Consider the following 19,638-nt stretch of genomic DNA (forward strand, 5'->3'; position numbering starts at 1 on the left):
CCTTAAAAACGTTAGAAGGAAAAGACTTGAGCCATCAGAGAATTTAAAGTGAGATTTCAGTGATTCCTTACAAAGGCTGAAAATTTTATTTTATAATAATCACAATCTTCCAATGCTGTTTAAACTGGATGAGTAGGATATTATTACTAAAGTAATCACACATGACTCAGAGGAAGATTTGTGTAGTACCATATTGTAGGATACAATTTGAAAGTATTTATGTAGGTCAAACTGACAATATGAAAAAAATGTGTATGTTTTACCTAGTAGATTTCTAGTAGTAGTCCTGTTGACTGTAGTAAGTTATCATTAACTGACTTAAGGTTATCAATGTATATTTGAAGAGATGCATATGATCATTTTATTTAGAATCTGGATATTTTCAGAGATGCATGCCAGTGCCCAAGAAGTCTATCAGAGTCATTTTAGCAGAGTAATGACATATATGCAAATGCCTCTTCCCTTTTGGAGTCTCACTGAATCGGTGGAAGGAGAGCTTTATGTCATTAGGACCATTTATATATGAAAACCAAATGTCATGACAAGGTCCTTCCAGGAAATAAGCCTGTTTGCCTAGAATCCAAAATGGATCCATATCATACTTGATTGCATACTGTAGCAGATCAAGTTATAGAGAAGCTTCATGCTTATTTGAGTAACAAGATGCAGTCTTAAAATAACCTTGCATTTAAAGGATGATAATTTTTAATTCTCTTTCCATATTTGGCCCATATAAGAGAAAGTATCAAAGTGGCAAAAAGGTAAAATTAAAAAATATTACCCTTATTTCTACATTTTTCCTTAAATTGGAAATTCTTCATAGTACAGTAGTAACTACTTTCTATGTTATGAACAAATGATGGAAAGTAAATGTTGCCAAGATAGGAGAAGCTACCTTTCTGCATTATTATGCTAACATATTTGGATATTTTTTCAGAAACTAAGAAATATGCCTATTAAAATGTGAATTGGATGCTGAGAGAACTTTTTTGATTTGAGGGAAGTTGTATTTGTCATTTTTTGTGTATTTTCACACATTTAAATGGTTATTAGTGGTGGTTGTAATTTTAATGCCACTTGTTACAACTAGGAATTTCTTGCTGGTGATTTCAGCTAATAATATCATTTATTCTGTGCTTGATTTAGTCAAATTTTGCCTATCTTTCTAATGTTCCTTAACACCTTTTCCATTCTTTTTAATTTTGTATTCATTCAGTTCTTGTTCAAAGGTAGAAAATTTTTTAAAAGATTATAATTTTAAATTATCACAAAGACTTCCTTTGGGGTTAAGCAGCTATTTCCATTTTCCCATGAAGCTTCTATTTTACCATATTTTATTTTTTCATTGCTTAATGTATAATTTTTTAAATAAGATTCTCAAGAAGAATGTTTACTTTTTAGTGTGGATTAGCTTGACAAAAGTAATACAATTAGTAGATGAAAATATACTGAATATATTTAATATTTACTGTGTGTTTTATTTGGTACAAAGCATACTGATTAGCCAAATGATATCTGCATGATAAACCAGTTGAAATGTTTTCTGTGATTTATCAGTTAATACAATAACTAGCCAGTTGTGTTAAACAATACAGTTGACTGATTTCCGTTTTTCTCTGAAAGAATAAGTTGTTTTTTTCCATCACTTTAATTCATTGAACCAGCTGGCACAATCAAGCCTGTTATCCATTTAAACATATTTAAGAGTCTTTTTCTTCTACGTATTTACTAATTTAGCTCATCATGCTAACTGATGATATTAATAGCAACTCCTTCCTGAAAATAGAAACCTAGAGAAAATAGCAATTTGAAAAAAGCCAACATGGCTAATATTTAAGTTTACTGGAAGGGGAAAGACACACATACCCTAAGGAATCCTAGTAATAATCCATGTAGAATGCTAGTAATAGTCCAGGCAGAATAAAATATTCTGTTGGCCCTTACATCACACTTCATGGCTATTTAAAATATACTTGGAAGCACTGACTATTATTTCTCTTTTTTCCTTCCATCCTTCCTTTCTTCCTCTTGGTTTGGGGAAGGCAGAGATGGGCACTAACCAAGAAAGATTATCTTCAGTTCTATAGATGGTAAAATAAAAGGAGAGAAGTCTTCAGAATAGAAATAGTGACCCTAAAACAAAAGAAAGAATAAAAATTTGTTAGATTATTTTTTTAAAGATTTTATTTATTTATTTGAGAGAGAGAATGAGATAGAGAGAGCATGAGAAGGGGGAGGGTCAGAGGGAGAAGCAGACCCCCGCTGAGCAGGGAGCCCGATGCGGGACTCGATCCCGGGACTCCAGGATCATGACCTGAGCCGAAGGCAGTCGCTTAACCGACTGAGCCACCCAGGCGCCCTGTTAGATTATTTTTAATTGCTTATATTTTTAGAACTTGTTCTTAAGTTCACTTGTAATATTAGAATATTTTAAAATAAGAGATACTAGAACATTTAAAAAGCATAGTGAATATAAGTTTTTCTCTCACAATATATTTGTTACAAAGTTTTGGAAAGTAATGTACTGCATAATGGATTTTTTTATATTTCTATAATGATGAACTTATTTTTTATGTCATCTGTATTTAATACCAAGATGTCCTGACAAAGAGGAAAGCAATTACAAGTCACATCACAGTGACTATATATAGTGTGTCTAAAGACTTGATCTAAAAAACCTATCATTCAGAGATGTGTTGTAGAGGCATGTAATACATCACTAGAAACAATACACTTCTTCATTTCCTCAGGCTTCATGGTGTTCATCCATACAGATGACTCTTGATTACCTACATAATCTCACAACTTCCCATTGCCAAGATTTTTGTTGCTAAAAGACACATAATTTAACTGGACGCTCTTTCAAAATCAGCATAGTTGAGCATAAGTCTACTGCATACTCTCATTATATTTCAAAATTCCTTAACATGTAAAGTTTCTGACTTCTTTTACATCATATGAGATAGAATATTGTAGAGTCCCAAAATAAATTATCAATTCTTTTTCCCTTCTCTCTTTTTCTTTAATTTCTATTTCACATAGATTAAAACTTAACTGTCATTTTGGCAGGATGTGTGATTTCAACCTATTAAGGTGAGCCGTGTAATAAGGAAGGTCAAAAACCATGAACTGAGTCATAAACTATGTAGCCTACCCCAGTGGCCTACATTGTACATTGTATTTATGCTTGGTTTTTTGAACATTTTATCTGTACAAAAGCATTGTCACAATATAAAATAGCTGTAATATGCCATTTTTTGTCCAGCAATACATGTTAAAGTAATAGAACTGCGGGTCTATATAGATTTGCCAGAAGTGTTTTCATATTGGCTAAAATAGCAACATCTTATCATGTGAAGATACAGTTCATTTTGTGATCGATCATTACCTTTGTGTTTGCGATTGCACTAAATTTCTTATTTTTAATATGTTATTGTATACATAGCTAATCAGTAAGATCTGTAAGATAAACATGAACATTTGTGAATTTTAGTCTCACTTTAGGATAATTTTTCAAACCAAAAGATGATTTCCAAATGCTTTGTAGCTTAGAATTGGGAGTGCTCTTAAGTTAATGCATCCTGGTATATCGCTTTATTCAGTATATATGCTATCTTAATTTTTTAAAAAGTAGTTCATACTTAAACAGGCATGAAAATGCAATCTATAGATGTGTATCTAAACATTACTTTAAACAATGATAAATGTGTGTGCCTATGAAAGGTGAAATGATTGTGTTACATTAATCCCTATACTTTTGAAGATGTACCATAAAATGACCTTGAGAAGACAGTTAGTTGTGTTTATATTTATGAAAAAAGAAAGTATTCTCTCATATCGGCCTTTCATCCTCAACTTTTGTAACCTCTTCTGAGAATCTGTGACATTCTGCTAACTTAAGAGTATGGTATATCTTCTTTGGGGAAAAGATAAGAAATATCTTTCTTGTGTATGAGTCAGGATGTGAGTGAGCTAATTCTTTTGAAAGTTACTCTTTATTATCTTCCCTTCAAAGGTGGGATTCCAACAAAGCAAATTTAATTTAAATAAGTTTCTGACTGTGAAATAAATCTTACCATTATGAAACACTGCATGGTGCTTTTACCTTGTAAATAGCTTTTACGTGGTTATGCCATAGAATAAGGTGAGTTGAGAACTAAGTGGGAACCTCTAAAGTAATAAATTGTTTTTGGAGATTCAAAGGAATATCTGTGTGCTAAATAACATGCTTCTTGATTTCAGCCAAGTTCAAAAACTTTGCAGAAATAGATAATTTTAAAATGATAACTATGTGTCATTGTTGTTGTTCTGTGTGTTGTTTGTGTGCGTATGTATTTTCTTTTTCATTTTAACCAGCCTCTTATACCTAGAAGTCCCACAAGCAGCGTTGCCACGCCTTCCAGCACCATCAGTACACCAACCAAAAGAGACAGTTCTGCTCTCCAGGATCTCTACATTCCCCCTCCTCCTGCAGAACCATATATTCCCAGGTATAAAACCAACCATCCTGTTGTTCTGGGCAGCTTCTATCCAAAGACTAGCCTAAATGTATATAAACTGTGAAGTAAATTCTCAAGGAGCACTTTGAATATTTTCTTAGATAGGAATTCTGAACACATTCTGGAAAACTATTGCATTGTAGAAAATGCACTTTGGTTAATAATAGTAATAACAATAATTAATTTGTATTAAACACTATGTGTTAAATATCTTGTAAACATTATCTCATATAATAGGAAAGAGTAGGAAAGTAATAATAAATAAAAATTAGGATTCTTTTAATAAGTAAGGAATAAGTGAGGATTTTTGGCTCAGAAGCCCCAGAAAATCTCAAGTTACTTTGAAGCATTCCATACTTTTTTCTAAAAGAGGATGGTATAGATAACTTTCATGCCTTCTTATATGTGTACAATGAGGGAGCTTTTTGGGGAGGGGGTAGATGATGAGAAGGGAGAGTATTTTCCCCCTAATACTTCTGTATCTACAATTTCTCCTTGATTAGTTCATTAATGTTTCTGTCAGAAAGCAGAAAAATTTGCAAGAGAATGGGTTGCCTTTAGAATCTATTTTCTATATTTCTTGAGGCTGTATCTCCATTTCATTTCCAGATTTCTATTTGAAATTCCTGGCAGGTGTGGAAGATTACAACTTTGTGCCATAAGGCATTCTGTCCAAAAGCATTCTGACATCCAGCCTTGTGGAATATAAAAATTATGGAAAGGGGCCAGCACTAAATGGGGATAATTAATACCAATCACAAAGAATTTGGTTCCATTTTTAAATTAGTTGTGCAGTCATTCAAAAACAGTAATTTAAGATCTCTTATTTTCAAGCCACGCTTCATATTAAATTTCTTCAGTATATAAAAGAACTGAAATTCCTTGTTTTAATTAATTTTCATTATTCTTTAGTACACCTAATGTTTCATTCTCAGATATGATGGTACAGACATTTTACGATCTAAATGCCACATGACAGCATGGTGTGTCCGCAAATACCGTATTGTTGTCTAGTAATAAAACTGTAGTCCATTTTATAAGCATTTTAGTTCTTAATTTTGAGAATTAGATGTAGCTGTGGGAACATGGTTTATGAGAAGATATAATTTACTAAACTGGTATTTCACAAATCTTTTTAGTATATAATTTATAGTCTTATGTTAAATTTACAATCAGATGTACAGATCCATCTGATATCCTAGCCAAATGCAAGTTGCTTTTAATTCTATTAAGATGGTGTCAGACTTTCTGAATACTCTTGCATGAGGAGCAATAAAAACGTGTGTTTTGAATAGTGACTCTTTTGATTTGTTTTAATTTTAATTGGAAAGATTTTTATTTCAATGCAAATAATTATTTAAGAGACCTTATTCCAAGGGTTATATGTACAGGTAAACATCAGATTATTTTTATCAATTCTCTGCAGTTTTTTAATCTTTCCTTTTCTCTTGTGTAGGTAGGAACTTATTATAAAGAAAGTATTTCCTAGACAGGAAGTGTTTAAAATACACTTCAGAAGGGCGCCTGGGTGGCTCAGTCGTTAAGCGTCTGCCTTCGGCTCAGGTCATGATCCCAGCATCCTGGGATCGAGCCCCGCATCGGGCTCCCTGCTCAGCGGGAAGCCTGCTTCTCCCTCTCCCACTCCCCCTGCTTGTGTTCCTGCTCTCGCTCTCTCTCTCTCTCTCTGTCAAATAAATAAATAAAATCTTAAAAATAAATAAAATAAAATACACTTCAGAAGACAAAAGAATAAAATGATTGAGTTCTGTCCTCTGAGTGTGGTGGAGATAGGGTTATGGGAATGTACTGAAGTCTACGGCCATACCACCCTGAACGCGCCCGATCTCGTCTGATCTCGGAAGCTAAGCAGGGTAGGGCCTGGTTAGTACTTGGATGGGAATGTACTGAAGCCAATAAAAAGCTTGAACATGCTATTTAAAAATACTAAAGATATTAGAAGTTGAAATATCAACATGGTGGTACTTGTTTTGTCAGTATTGCTTGAAAGCTTCATACTTTTCAGTAAACCTCATAATCACTTTAATTATTCTAGTTTTGATTTAATTAATTTAATTAATTTAATATTTCAGAATATTAAAATATTCTAGATATATTTTGAGTCAAATTATTGTTTATCCAAGTCACACAATCGTTTGATATAGCACAGTCAGAACAATCCATGCATCAGAGTTCCTTTTTACTGCAGCCTTGTTTATATAAATTATCTGCATTTTCTGGTTTGACTTGAAGTTATGGCATAAATACAGCCTCAGCACTTTTTTCCCATTTTGTCATTTTGATGTTAAATGGGGTTCACCTAATTTAATTCATCTGAACATTTCTTTTTTCCTATATTAAAAATTTTTGTTTATGTAAGAGAGGCATGTTAATGTTCATTTGAATTGTAAGTAATAAAAGCTTTCTCACCTTAAATCCAAAAAAAACCCTTAAAAATGGTAGGGCCAGTTGTCAGGTGGAAATTTTTTCATGGGCTTAGAATTCTTTGAACACATTTATTCCAGATTCTCTAAAAGAGAAGACACTCATGTATGTGGAGTGAGTAAAATTTGGTCAGTTTTTTGTTATATGTTTTATGACTGTATGTAGCTTCGTTATCATAGTATATAGCGCATTTACATACTTAACCAAATTTCTTTTTCCATGACAAAAATCAGGAATTTGTAGGTCTTTGCACAACTCTGAAGTTCAAGCACTAATTTCTCTCATTAATTTTACTCTGAACCATTAATATAAAGAAAATCCACTAAAGCAGTGTTTTACCTTTTCTTTTTTTTTTTTTTTTTAAGATTTTATTTACTTATTCATGAGAGAGAGAGAGGCAGAGGGAGAAGCAGGCTTCCCGCCGAGCAGGGAGCCCGATGCGGGGCTCGATCCCAGGACCCCGGGACCATGACCTGAGCCGAAGGCAGACGCTTAACCATCTGAGCCACCCAGGCGCCCCTGTTTTACCTTTTCATCTGTTTCCTTAAATCCTTTTCAGAGTAAAAGTGTAGATTTATTACATACATAACATTAAGAAAAGGTTTTTTTTAATCTGTACAGCAGGACAAGTTAATATGTTGAGTTATTCAGAGACTCATGATGTGAGTACATACACACAAGCACACATACAGAGATACACAATTGTGCACACACTTCTACACACAACACATGTATCAGTTCATTCTACTGCAAAGATTGTTTTTTGTTTGTACATTTCTTAATTCTACTTTATTTGTGTGCATTTCATATAGACATGTTTAATAAATCTTCCTTGTTGGTATGAGGTGAGGCCTCCTTTCATATCATTACAGAGTAAGTAATACCAGCCCTTGCAATTTTCTGCCACGGGGATGTCCATATAAATAGAGCATGCTGAATTAAATAGGGCTGAATCACTCTCTGATCTCAGCTGCATTAACATTCATGTCACAGGCCTGATAGAAATGTCTGCCCATTTATAGATAGGCAAAACCTTACTCCAGTGCCACAAGTTCATCAGGGCTGTTTTCAAGCTAATTGCAGTGTCAATTTCTTTTTGATAGAGGACTAACAGTAACAAAAAGCACCAGGCAATTTGTTCAGGAAAAGTTTTTAGCTTGCTGAAAATGAAATTCTGCCCGGATTTTATATTTGTTTTCTTCATGTTGCCTAAGAAATAACTATCCAGTTGCAATTTAGCAATAAGCAATACTTTCATTTTAAAAAATAAAAGAGTGAATAGCAGTGTGAATGGCATTGTCAACTTGTGATGTGTTAAATACATGAGACAGCTTGCTGATTCAATCAGTCTTAAGAATATCATTTACTGCTTTCAATATATTTCACATACTAGGAATATAGCTCTCTTCATTTGGACAGACCTAATCTAGACATTTGCATACACCTACAAAAGTGTAGTATACCCTAGTATGGAAGTATAGAAGTATAATATTCTTGCTGAACTATAACTCATATTTTGGAATTGACGTTAGATTTAGAAGCTCATCACCATTTTATAAGACAATGTCAATTAAAATTGTGTTCTTTTTCTCTGTCTTGTTATACTTTAGTTAATTCTGTTGATTTAAGATTTCAGTCTTAGCACTTAACATAAAATTAAATTTTTATCTGGTTTGATAGCATTCACGGCACTGTTGAGGGTAGAACTGGAAGCAATTAAGAACTAGGAGGAAATAAAATTAATGATCTGCAAGGGAGGAAACATTGCATTTACATTCACAGTTGTGTTCTAGAAGACAGGCTTTTCTAACAAAGACTTCATAGCTAGTCATAGTGAAACATATCATAAAATAAGCAAGATTCAATTTAACCCATCCTAAATGGAGTATTTCTACCAAAATACCACTCATTAGGGGCCCAATTGCCTGGGCTATGTATATTAATACTATATGTGAGTAACAGTTTTAGGGATCCCATAAATGATTAGATTTTTCCTTTTTAGAATCCTATAGAAAATCAGTTTGCCATCATCTTAAATTCCATATTTTATCAGGTTTCTCTGCCTTCTCTCCACAAGAAATGTTGCTGATGTGCAATGAAACTTTGATCTATCCATTAGAATTAGTTCTATGAATGTACATTTTTAATATTAAATGAGATACATAGATTTTAAATACTGAAAGTAATTCTATTCAATAAGGTTTATTTTAAATTAATAACAAGCTTTTTAAAATTCTTATAATACCAATTTATAAAATGCTAATTTGGTTCTTAAGGCTGCAGATACCCTTACAAAAGTGGTAGTTCTTAAACACATCTTTTTTAAGCAGTGCAAATACTACTGTGCATCAATTAGTTAAACTGGCACAAGAAAGCTATATTGTTAGCATTGTTAAACTTATACCTACTGTCTTGAGCACTAAAAGTAATTTATGTGCTGACATGAACATAACACAGTGAAAATGGACCAGAGCAGGAGTTAGAAGATCCAGGGTCCATGTCCAGTGATGTCATTTATTAGCTGTATGACCTTTAGGCGAGTCATTTAACCTCTCTGATCCTCAGCATTTATTTTCCTGCAATATAGGAATAGTTAAAAATTGCCTTTTAAACCTCAAAGTTTGAAAAGATCAGAAGATATATTGTATGAGAAGGATATTATGAACTGTTTTAGACCCTCTCTGCCATTTTACCACCCTAACACTTTCCTATATCCTTCTCCTTTACCTTTCCTTTTCTTTAGGGATGAAAAAGGAAACCTTCCTTGTGAAGACCTCAGAGGACATATGGTTGGCAAGCCAGTGCATAAAGGATCTGAATCACCAAATTCATTTCTGGATCAGGAATATAGAAAGAGGTTTAATATTGTTGAGGAAGATACTGTCTTGTATTGCTATGAATATGAAAAAGGAAGATCAAGTAGTCAAGGAAGACGAGAAAGCACGCCGACTTATGGTAAGAATTCTTTTCTTACATTGACAAGGAGAACATATGTCTCAGATGAGAACCTCTATTTCTTTTCATAGGCTTTTGGGTTATGAAAATTATTTGATTACTTGATAGCTTTTGAATCTTTATAATTGATTTGTGTCTGTCATGTGCTTCTAAGTGGAATCTCAATAAGAAGCATGACATTAAAAATTATTCTAAATTTTCCAAAAATAGGTAAGAACAGTAGGTAGCATTTTAGCTCATTAATGACTTAAGGAAACCTTCTTGAATCACATGTAATTTTTGTAATGTCAGATATTGCTAAATTGGAATAATTCAATTTTCCTTTTTTATAAAAGATGAATGCTTCCTATTAACTTGACTTATATAAAATTAACTCCTTATCCCTCAGGGATTAAAAAATCTTTAGATAAACTTTCTGAGAAAAATCTCTCCTCAATTTTTGTGTTTTTTAAGAAGTTGGAAAATTTGAGCAGAAGTGGATTCTGAATAGGAAACACACAACACACTCTATTTAAATCAGAGATGGCCTTAGAGTTACCACGTCCCTAGGATTTTTCATCTTTGTCTTCTGTTTTTCTGTGCATGACCAAGAGAGTAACCCAGTCACGTATACTTTAAATTGGTACATTGTATGTGAAAGATTTGCAGATAAAGTTGCCTAAAGTAGTAAAGCTATGATCCCATTGCAAGAATGAATGGATTTAATTGAAACTCTATGCTCCTCCTTTTCCAGTTTTCAAACTAACCATTTTTAGTGAGGAGCATAGAGAAGGGGAAAGACAGGATCCTCGCCGATTAGTACAGATGATCAACGGGACCTGAGCAGAAGGACATTTGTTTTTAGGGTTTTTTTTCCACTTGCCCTCCTTACTTGTCCACCATGGCCATATGTCTCCCTCCTGTGGTCCCAAATGATTGGTCATCATGTACCTTACTACACGTGCCTGATTTCCTTACAGCTCTTTGGTAATAATTATATATGAGAAGTTTTGCCCAAAATGGTCCTAAAGAATAGGAACCATACTTACCTTGTGTTATTCTCTGTACATGTGCTTTTTTTTAATCATAATAAGTAATGAATTTTTTAGCATAGCTCCTCAATTATACTGTTCTGTGGACACTTTTTTTAAACTCATAATTTGAAGGTATTTGCACCTTTGCTTTTCTTCCCTATTATATTGTAAACCTCTGCAGTACAGAGCAGTATAGAGGCCTGTCATCTTTGTTATGCCTACCCCTGTTTTATCACATAAGATCTTTATTTTTATTCATTCATTCCACAAATACTTATTGACTACCTGTTATTGGATAGGCAGTAATGTATATCAAGTCTTTTTTTTAATCTCTTAGAATTTGGGGGCTGTTTTCTACTTATTTTGAAGTAGATAAGAATGTTTAAGGGGAAATTATAGTCACCAGATGAAGTTGATTACTGATAGCTTTATAAAAAATGGTTACTTGGTTCTACTTGAATAGCTGAATTGTTAGTCTCTTCAGACTACAGTTTTAAGCCACCTAGTGTCATCATGTTCCACAAATCCTATCTCTCCCAAGAAAATAGAATACTGTTTAAATTTTAGAAAATTAAGATATCCTATAGATATATATTTTTTAGAGATTTATTTATTTGAGAGAGAGAAAGAGCACAGAGGGGAGGGGCAGAGGGAGAGGGAGAAAGAGTCTCAAGCAGACTCTGCACTAAGCGGGGAGGCTGACACAGGGCAGGGCTCAGTCGCATGACCCTGAGATCACGACTTGAGCTGAAACCAAGAGTCGGTCACTTAATCGACTGCACTATCCAGGCACCCGATATGATAGATTTTTATAAATAACTTAGGAGAAAAAAATATATATATATATATGCTTAAAAGGAGGATAGGAAGTTTTTAAAAAAGGTTATTTTACTTTTGATCCTGGAAGGGTTTTTTTTTTTTAACTTTTGAACATGAAATGTAATCTAAACCTTCAGTGGAAATACTTACAGATGCTTCAGTGAAGATTTTCTAACACAATCTGTAGGTTGTGCCAGGTAACTAGCAGTTTAATGTATTAAAACTTTTTAAAAATCAGATCATAAGAAATAAATTCTACCTGTCACACACATGAATTTGTGTCCTTAATTTTCCCAAAGATTAATTCATTTCTTAATTCATTCAGCACATATTTGTTGTGTACATAAAGTCATCCAGTCACTGGGGATTCGAAGGTGAATAAAACATAAATTTTCCCTGGAAGGCAGTCATCACCTAGAGGGAAGAAACAAATAAGGAGATGCATTGTAATAACTTTAGGTAAGTAGGAATATGTGAACAAAGTAGTACAGTAGCCTAGGAGCTGAAGCCCCAGAATCTTCCCAGGAAGTCACATAACTAAAAGTGACATTTGTGCTGAGTTTTAAATGATGAGTAGTCATCCTCTAGGATTTCTAAATGTTAGTTATCCCCACCAAATACATGATACCTTCTCAAACCTAGGTCTGAGATCTGAGGATTTGTGTAAATCTTTCAGCCGAGACCCTAAAGGTCCCAATACAAATTATTCCAAAACTTGATAAGCAATTATTGATGACTTCTTTTTTGTTTGTTTGTTTGTTTTGTTTTATTGTGTTTTATTATGTTATGTTAATCACCATACATTACATCATTAGTTTTTGATGTAGTGGTCCATGATTCATTGTTGGCGTATAACACCCAGTGCTCCATGCAGAACATGCCCTCCTTAATACCCATCACCAGGCTAACTCATCCCCCCACCCCCCTATCCCCTCTAGAACCCTCAGTTTGTTTTTCAGAGTCCAGACTCCCAAGTGTGACAGTATTTCTTAGATTTAAAAAATAATGATAATAGGGGTGCCTGGGTGCCTCAGTCATTTAAGCATCTGACTCTTGGTTTCGACTCAGGTCATGATCTCATGGTCCTGGGATCGAGCCCTGCTTCAGGCTCCACGTTCAGCAGGGAGTCTGCTTCTCCCTTTCCCTCTTCCCCTCCCCCTACTTTTGCTTGCTCACTCTCTCTCTCTCAAATAAATAAATCTCTAAATAAATAATGACCAAAATACATGATTGTGTTGAAGTAGATTACAAAAAAAACCCTAAAGCACAAAAATGTTCATGTTTCATGTTTTCTAGAAATGACAGTAATTTAACATGTTAGCACTTATGTGACACCTTAAAATGTAATGAGTAAGTCCTTTAGGCTTACAGTGCTCAACTTATTTCTTAGTATTTGTGACAAATACCCTTATCTTGTATATGAACTTAGCCACCATTCTCTCCTATTAACTCCCCAGATTACCTGTTTATTCCAAGAGGTTTAGAGTTAAGATTGTAAGAGTATAGCTAGGATTTTGAGAAGCAAAGGAGGAACATGATTCAGTTCTTATTATGTGCTTTTGGTTAAATATGTATATACTTGTCATATTATCTTAGTACATTCATATTTTAAAGTTTGATATATAAAACAAAAATATTTAGGGAAGCTCTGCTATTGACCACAGTGACAAAGAAACACGCATGTTAAGAAAAATACCTGAAAATATCCCAACTGTGGACATTAAAATACATTTTTTTAGCCAAGGTTTTCATTTTATATCATAGACTCACTAGTTGTTGCTAAGAGTAAGTTAAAAGAAGAACAATTATTTACCCTAAACTATCAGACAAGTATAATATGGATAGACAACAGATGGCCCTTCTAGAAATTAGTCAGTAATACCTGTGAGCTTTTATACATGCCAGGCATTGTGCTAAGCATTTCAAAGGCATTGACCCATTTAATCCTCACAACAACCAGTGAAATCGGTCCTAATAGAATCCTTATTTTCCTGATGGATTAAATAACTTACCCAACTAGTAAGTAGTAGAGCTGAGATTAAGTACCCATGGATATTTGTGGGACTCTACCAGTGGTACTAGGTAGCTAAATGTGATGAAAGTAATTTGCTAAATTGTAGAGAAATAATTTCCAGAAATTGTATTACTCCTTCCAGATTTAAGCATTTGATTTCAAGCAAGCAGAAGTAGGTCTGATTTTGTATGTTCTTGTATATGTTGTTTTGTATTTATTGGCATTAGAGTAAATATGTTTTTACGTAGACTTGGCCCTTACAGACCTTAGGAAAAGGTAGCTAAATTGAGGGGTAAAATTAGCAACAATGTGTTATGTCCTTTTTAAATCTGAGAACATAAAATAGGTTTTACTTTCCTAAAAAGATAGACTAACTTCTGGAAGCACAGAGCGGGGAAGCAGCCTAGGTCAGTGGTTACTAGCACCAAGCCCTACTTGGTAACCCTGTCTTTTATGTGATTACTCTAGTGTGAGCTTGGGGATGTTGATGTCAATTTTCTCCTTTGTTAAATGAAGATGATAATACCTGTCTCATAGACTTTTTGTGAGAATTTCATAACAGCGCATTGTAAATCGCCTGGAAAGTGCCCAGTATGTGCTATAGGTATTGATTTTCATCGTTGTCACTGTTGCACAGAAACTTCAGTGTTGCTAAGAGAATACATAGGAAGTATTCTCACCTCACAGAAAAAAAGGTAACTCTGTGAGGTGATGGATGGTTAAAATAGCTTGATTGTGGTCATCATTTCATAATTCTCTATATATCAAATCATCATGTTGTACACCTTAAATAGATACAATTTTTATTTATACCTCAATACAGCTGGGGAAAAAAACAAAAGAACTTGAAGATCTCAGTGCATAAATAATAATAATATCAGCCATTTTAAATTCTTTGAAGAATTAGATAAGGTGAATAAACAGTTCAATTTTTAAAAAAGTAACTTTAATGTGAAAATTAGAAGAGGGGAAAAGAGGACAGCATTAAATTCCTTTAACTATTTGGTCTCATCTGCTCATGCTTCAAAGGTAAAGGTTCAAATCTGATGAGATCAGTTGCTTGGCAACTTTTCAGAATGGTAATATTCCCCATTAGCTTTCCCTTTTGCCGTTCACAGACTCTTTGCCCTTGCTATTCCATCATACCACATTTCTATGCATAAAAACCTGGTAAAAGGTAGACATAGTTGACTGAGTCCCTTTGTGGCTGTTGAGTCGTCATATTTTATAAGAATAGGAAGAACACATTTTTTTACAGTAATATCACATAATAGTATTGGTTTGAAGGAATCCAGACTTGTCTGATTTATTGAGATTCTAGGACCTCACAAAAAACACATGAATGAGTGCAGAGTTGTTATTTTAAAAATGTTCCTCATCAATGTTATTTGTACATATTTTGCACTGAGGAAGATTAATTTCTATAACATCACACCTGAACATTTTCCACTCGAGTAGTTGGGGCAAGAGAAAACTACCATGTTGCATATCCACATGAATAGCAAATGGCTTGAAATGACTTAAACCAGCATGGTAAAGAACTTACGGGCAGTGACACTTTGAACTGTTCTACTGGTGTGAGGAGAGGAAATTATCCATAGGTTCCAGGGTCTCTTATCATACTGCAACATCATCTTTGTCTTACAATATCATTCTACCTTTTCGCCAGTTAAATTATAATTAATAGCACTGTTTAAAACATTTCTTAAAGGATCACGTATACACAATACATTCATACTTCTTTATTTCTGAATATAAGCCTTCTCTCTTTCCTGTGATTTTTAAATGTAAATTGTCTTCCTAATCAGGTAAAAATTCAGCTGTCATTCATCAGCTATGCTAGAAAGAAAAGAAATTGGGATTCTAACCACAGGAAATGTCTTTGTTCAAGGAAAATGTACCACTTCCAAAGTAGAACTAACCATAGAAATAGAAATTAGTGAATCAAAAATGTAGAAATATGAGATGTACACTATACCCACAGGAATTGTTATTCCTTTGGACTTACTTAATACAGTTCATAAAGACTGCATGTTGATTAGCTTCACAAAATAATTTTGAACATCAAGCTGATGGTGATAAGGAACCATGTAATGGATAGAAAAGTAGTTCAGCAATATTTTGAGAGAAATAGAAACTTGTCTGTTCCTAATGTAAATATCAGAGTAATCAGCAAGAGAAGGCTCTCTTCCCTAATTTGTGCAATTTTACTGATAGAAATAGCAGAGCATGAGTTTTGAGCTCAGATAGATCTGAATTTGGTGTCTCAGGTTGGCCTTTAATAACTGATTGACCTTGAACTTGAGCCTTACCTCAGTATGTTTTTGTTTCCTTACCTGTAAAATGAGATGGCAGGATTACTCACGGTGTTTTTATGAGGGTTAAATGAGATAATGTATGTCTAGTACTTAGTACTATTCTTGCCGCATGGAAAGTGCTCAGGAAATAGTGCCTAAATGGCATAATGAATTACTCCTGCTCATAAATGAAAATGTTCCAAAGATTGTCAAGTGCCTAGAGATCAAATTAACACTTCATCCTCTCCCTGTGGAGGGATTTAATAAAGGACAAAAGGGCTGGAAATATTCCCTTGCTTTGATCCCTTTACCTACCCACTAACCAACCATTTAAATCATAACAATTAAAAGAAATATGAATAGTGTTGGTCCGTTTCTTTTGGTTCGGTTTTGAAAAGCAGAAGGAAGAGCATTCAAATAGGTAATAACACTAAAAACTGCCCTGATCCAAATCTTCTTTTAAGTTCCATTATGGAAACCCCTAGGTCATACTCTGGACAGAAGGGCCTAAATAAAACCTCACAGCATCAGAATTCTGAAAACTGTTCAGACCCCACACCTTTTTTAAGTTTAATTGCTGGGGGTGGGGGAAGGAGAGCAAAAATAATATGTAGAATAAATAAAATAGTCAGAGACTCTCAAAAAATGAAACCAGGAAAGAAAACAATCAGCTTGAACAAATTAAAGTGCTAGGTAATGGATAAAATAATAAGATTAAGAAAAAGGAACTCTTAACCAAGTTCCAGAGTATCAATATGTGGGTAGAATGGAAGGATTAGCAAACCAAGTCAACAAAACTGATGCAACTGTCAGGAGAAAAGTAACTCCTCAAATGAATTCATCAACAGAAAGATATGAACTAGGTGAAATAGTGCTTCCCTTAAAGACAAAATGGGAAGCCAAGAGTAGAAACAGTCTAACTCAGTGATTCTCAACTGGGGTCAGTATTGCCCTCCAGGGCACATTTGCAATTTGGGGGGACATTTGTAGTTGTCATAACGGGTACAATGTCATTACGGGTGGAAATGCTACTGGCATGTAGTGGATAGATGCTAGTACACATCCTACAAAGAACAGGACAGCTCCCAGCAATAAAAAATGATCAAGTCCACAATGTCAAGAGTGCTGCTACAGAGAAACCCTTACCTAACTTAAGAAGAATCAACTGCAGACAGATTTAATACAGAAGCAGGTATATATGACTAGAAAATCAAAGAGCCCTTATATGACACAGGGCCAATTGCCTTTTTTTTTTTTTTAGTTCAAAGAATCTGTGAAATTATTGCCCTGGAAAGAGACTGACATTTACTCACAATTAACATAGTCTCTGGACAGAAGTAATATAATGTTGTGAGTGTCTGGAATGACCTACCCTGCTCTACAATAGAAAACCCAATCGTGACAAATTCCCTGGAGCAGGAGGGGACCCATTGTCCCTAGTTGAAATCAAAATGCATTTTCCCCTATGGAAAAAAAAAATGTAATCAATGGCAGCTAGGTAAAATTTAAAAGAGTGGTTAGTGTTAGCTTTCACATCACAATGTGAATTAAGGATCCATCATTTTCCCAATATGTTCTTCTGGTCTCTAGTTCTGAAAGAGAATGTTCATAAAACAAAGAGGCTATCCGGTTAAATATGATTGGGAAGCTCTGAATATTTTATCCCCTTCTTGACGATTAATAAGTGCATGTTAGCAGACTAAAGGCTTTGAAGGTCTTCTTGAATTTGGGTTGGCTTATTGTTTCCCGAATGTATTTGTACATTGAATCTTTTTTGGTTTTGGTCACAAAATACTTATTAACCTCCCAATGGAAGGTTTGATAGAATATATTTTGGAAAATGCTAAAATAGACTTTTGTAGCTCCTCTCAAAGACTGATATACCAATGATAAAAATTTCTTTGTGTTTTAAGTTCCAAATATCTGACTTAATTGATTTGGAAAGGCCTCTATTTTTTTTGAGGGGGGGAGGGGCAGGGAGAGAGAGAATCTGAAGCCAGCTCCATGCTCGGCGCAGAGACTGACATGGAGGCTCGATCTCACAACCCTGAGATCATGACCTGAGCTGAAATCAAGAGCCGGGTGTTTAACTGATTGAGTCACCCAGGTGCCCCTGGAAAAGCCTCTATTCTCAAGTCAAAGCCTACCCCAGCAGACGGTGTGTTGAATGTCATCTTCAGTTTTATCTTGCAGAAAAGCCATTTTCTAGAGTAAATCTTATTTGTGATAAAAGTCCAAACTCAAGTAATAAATACTAACTGGAGAGATCAGTGCATGGCATTCTATCCTCCAGGCTCCTTGTAGAATTACCGGTATCACTGCAAAACAGTTTGCCGGACATCATGGAGAAAATAGATCCCTGGGGTGGGAGAGAGGGAAGGGGGTAGAAAATGTCAAGTATTATATTGAATCTTGTTAAAGAAGAGATAACCAAAAATTGTACATTGATTACCTTAAAGACTGGAAACATTAGAGCAAATAAATCTCTAACCTTACAAGTTGACACATCATGTCAAAGCAATGTATTTTCCATCTTTGTCAAGGCGATGGACAGCAAATACAAAGCTACATCCACAATTTATGTTCTAATCCTCCATTAGTTCTTCACATAGTTTTTAAGAAAGAGTTGCATATTAGCTGGGAGGACACTTAAACAAAATCAGTAATCATACATGTCATTGAATTATTTTTGAAGATAAAAGAATTGGATTTTTGTGTAATGTGGTGGTCTTGAATTCATCACCAAGGCAATGTGATATAGCAAAGAGAGCACTGGGATAGGAAGTTGACAGTATATTGGTGGGCTGACTTCAACACTGACTACTGGTGAAATCCTGAGGAATTAACTTTGGTGTGTCTTAAGTTTTTCATCTCTCCCTTCCTTGCCAGTTTTACTGACTAATGTAATCCCGAACAGAAAATTATGTGAAAGGAATTACAAAGTTATTACAAGATGTCAGTCTGTTTATTTCAGTCTTAATCATTGTCTTTTTCACTCTTCATGAGAAAAGGGGACTCTCTTCCATATGTTGATAAGATTTTCAAGACACTGCTTTACTAAGATTTTTGTAAAATAGAGTGACTGATGTTATACTGTATGTTAACTAACTGGAATTTAAACAAAAACTTGAAACTACAAAAAAAAATAAAATAAAAATACAGGGCTTTAATTTGTGGTTGTTTAACTTGAAAATTTGATTTTTTTTTAAAGATTTTATTTATTTATTTGACAGAGAGAGACACAGCGAGAGAGCGAACACAAGCAGGGGGAGGGGGAGAGGGAGAAGCAGGCTCCCCGCAGAGCAGGGAGCCCGATGTGGGACTCGATCCCGGGACTCCAGGATCATGACCTGAGCCGAAGGCAGTCGCTTAACCAACTGAGCCACCCAGGCGCCCGAAAATTTGATGTTTTTAACCAAATAACATTTATATACTCATGTCATCTTTCTTGTCCACGACTGTATTAATGCTGAGCACAGCATGGGGCAATGGTATTTTAGCATAGCTCATTTTTTTTTATCCACCAGAGACTTCAGAGCAGGACCCAGAAGTCTTTTGCCACTTAAACAATACTCAAACCATCTGAATCTTTCCTAGTC

General features: G+C 34.5%; 1 protein-coding gene across 4 annotated transcripts in view; it reads left to right on the top strand.

Moving 5' to 3' along the window:
• CNKSR2 (connector enhancer of kinase suppressor of Ras 2) overlaps positions 1–19,638 on the top strand; it is a 274,247-nt gene that overhangs the window by 161,440 nt on the left and 93,169 nt on the right. For all 4 annotated transcript variants that reach the window (XM_035000627.1, XM_035000611.1, XM_035000620.1 and 1 more), the window contains 2 exons: positions 4,357–4,490; positions 9,685–9,896. In XM_035000627.1, coding sequence (XP_034856518.1) covers positions 4,357–4,490; positions 9,685–9,896 — 346 coding nt within the window. The remainder of the gene's footprint in view (positions 1–4,356; positions 4,491–9,684; positions 9,897–19,638) is intronic.

This window comes from Mirounga leonina, unplaced genomic scaffold (assembly GCF_011800145.1).
Source record: "Mirounga leonina isolate KUSES-001 unplaced genomic scaffold, KU_Mleo_1.0 Mir_101595, whole genome shotgun sequence".
Lineage (NCBI taxonomy): Eukaryota > Metazoa > Chordata > Mammalia > Carnivora > Phocidae > Mirounga > Mirounga leonina.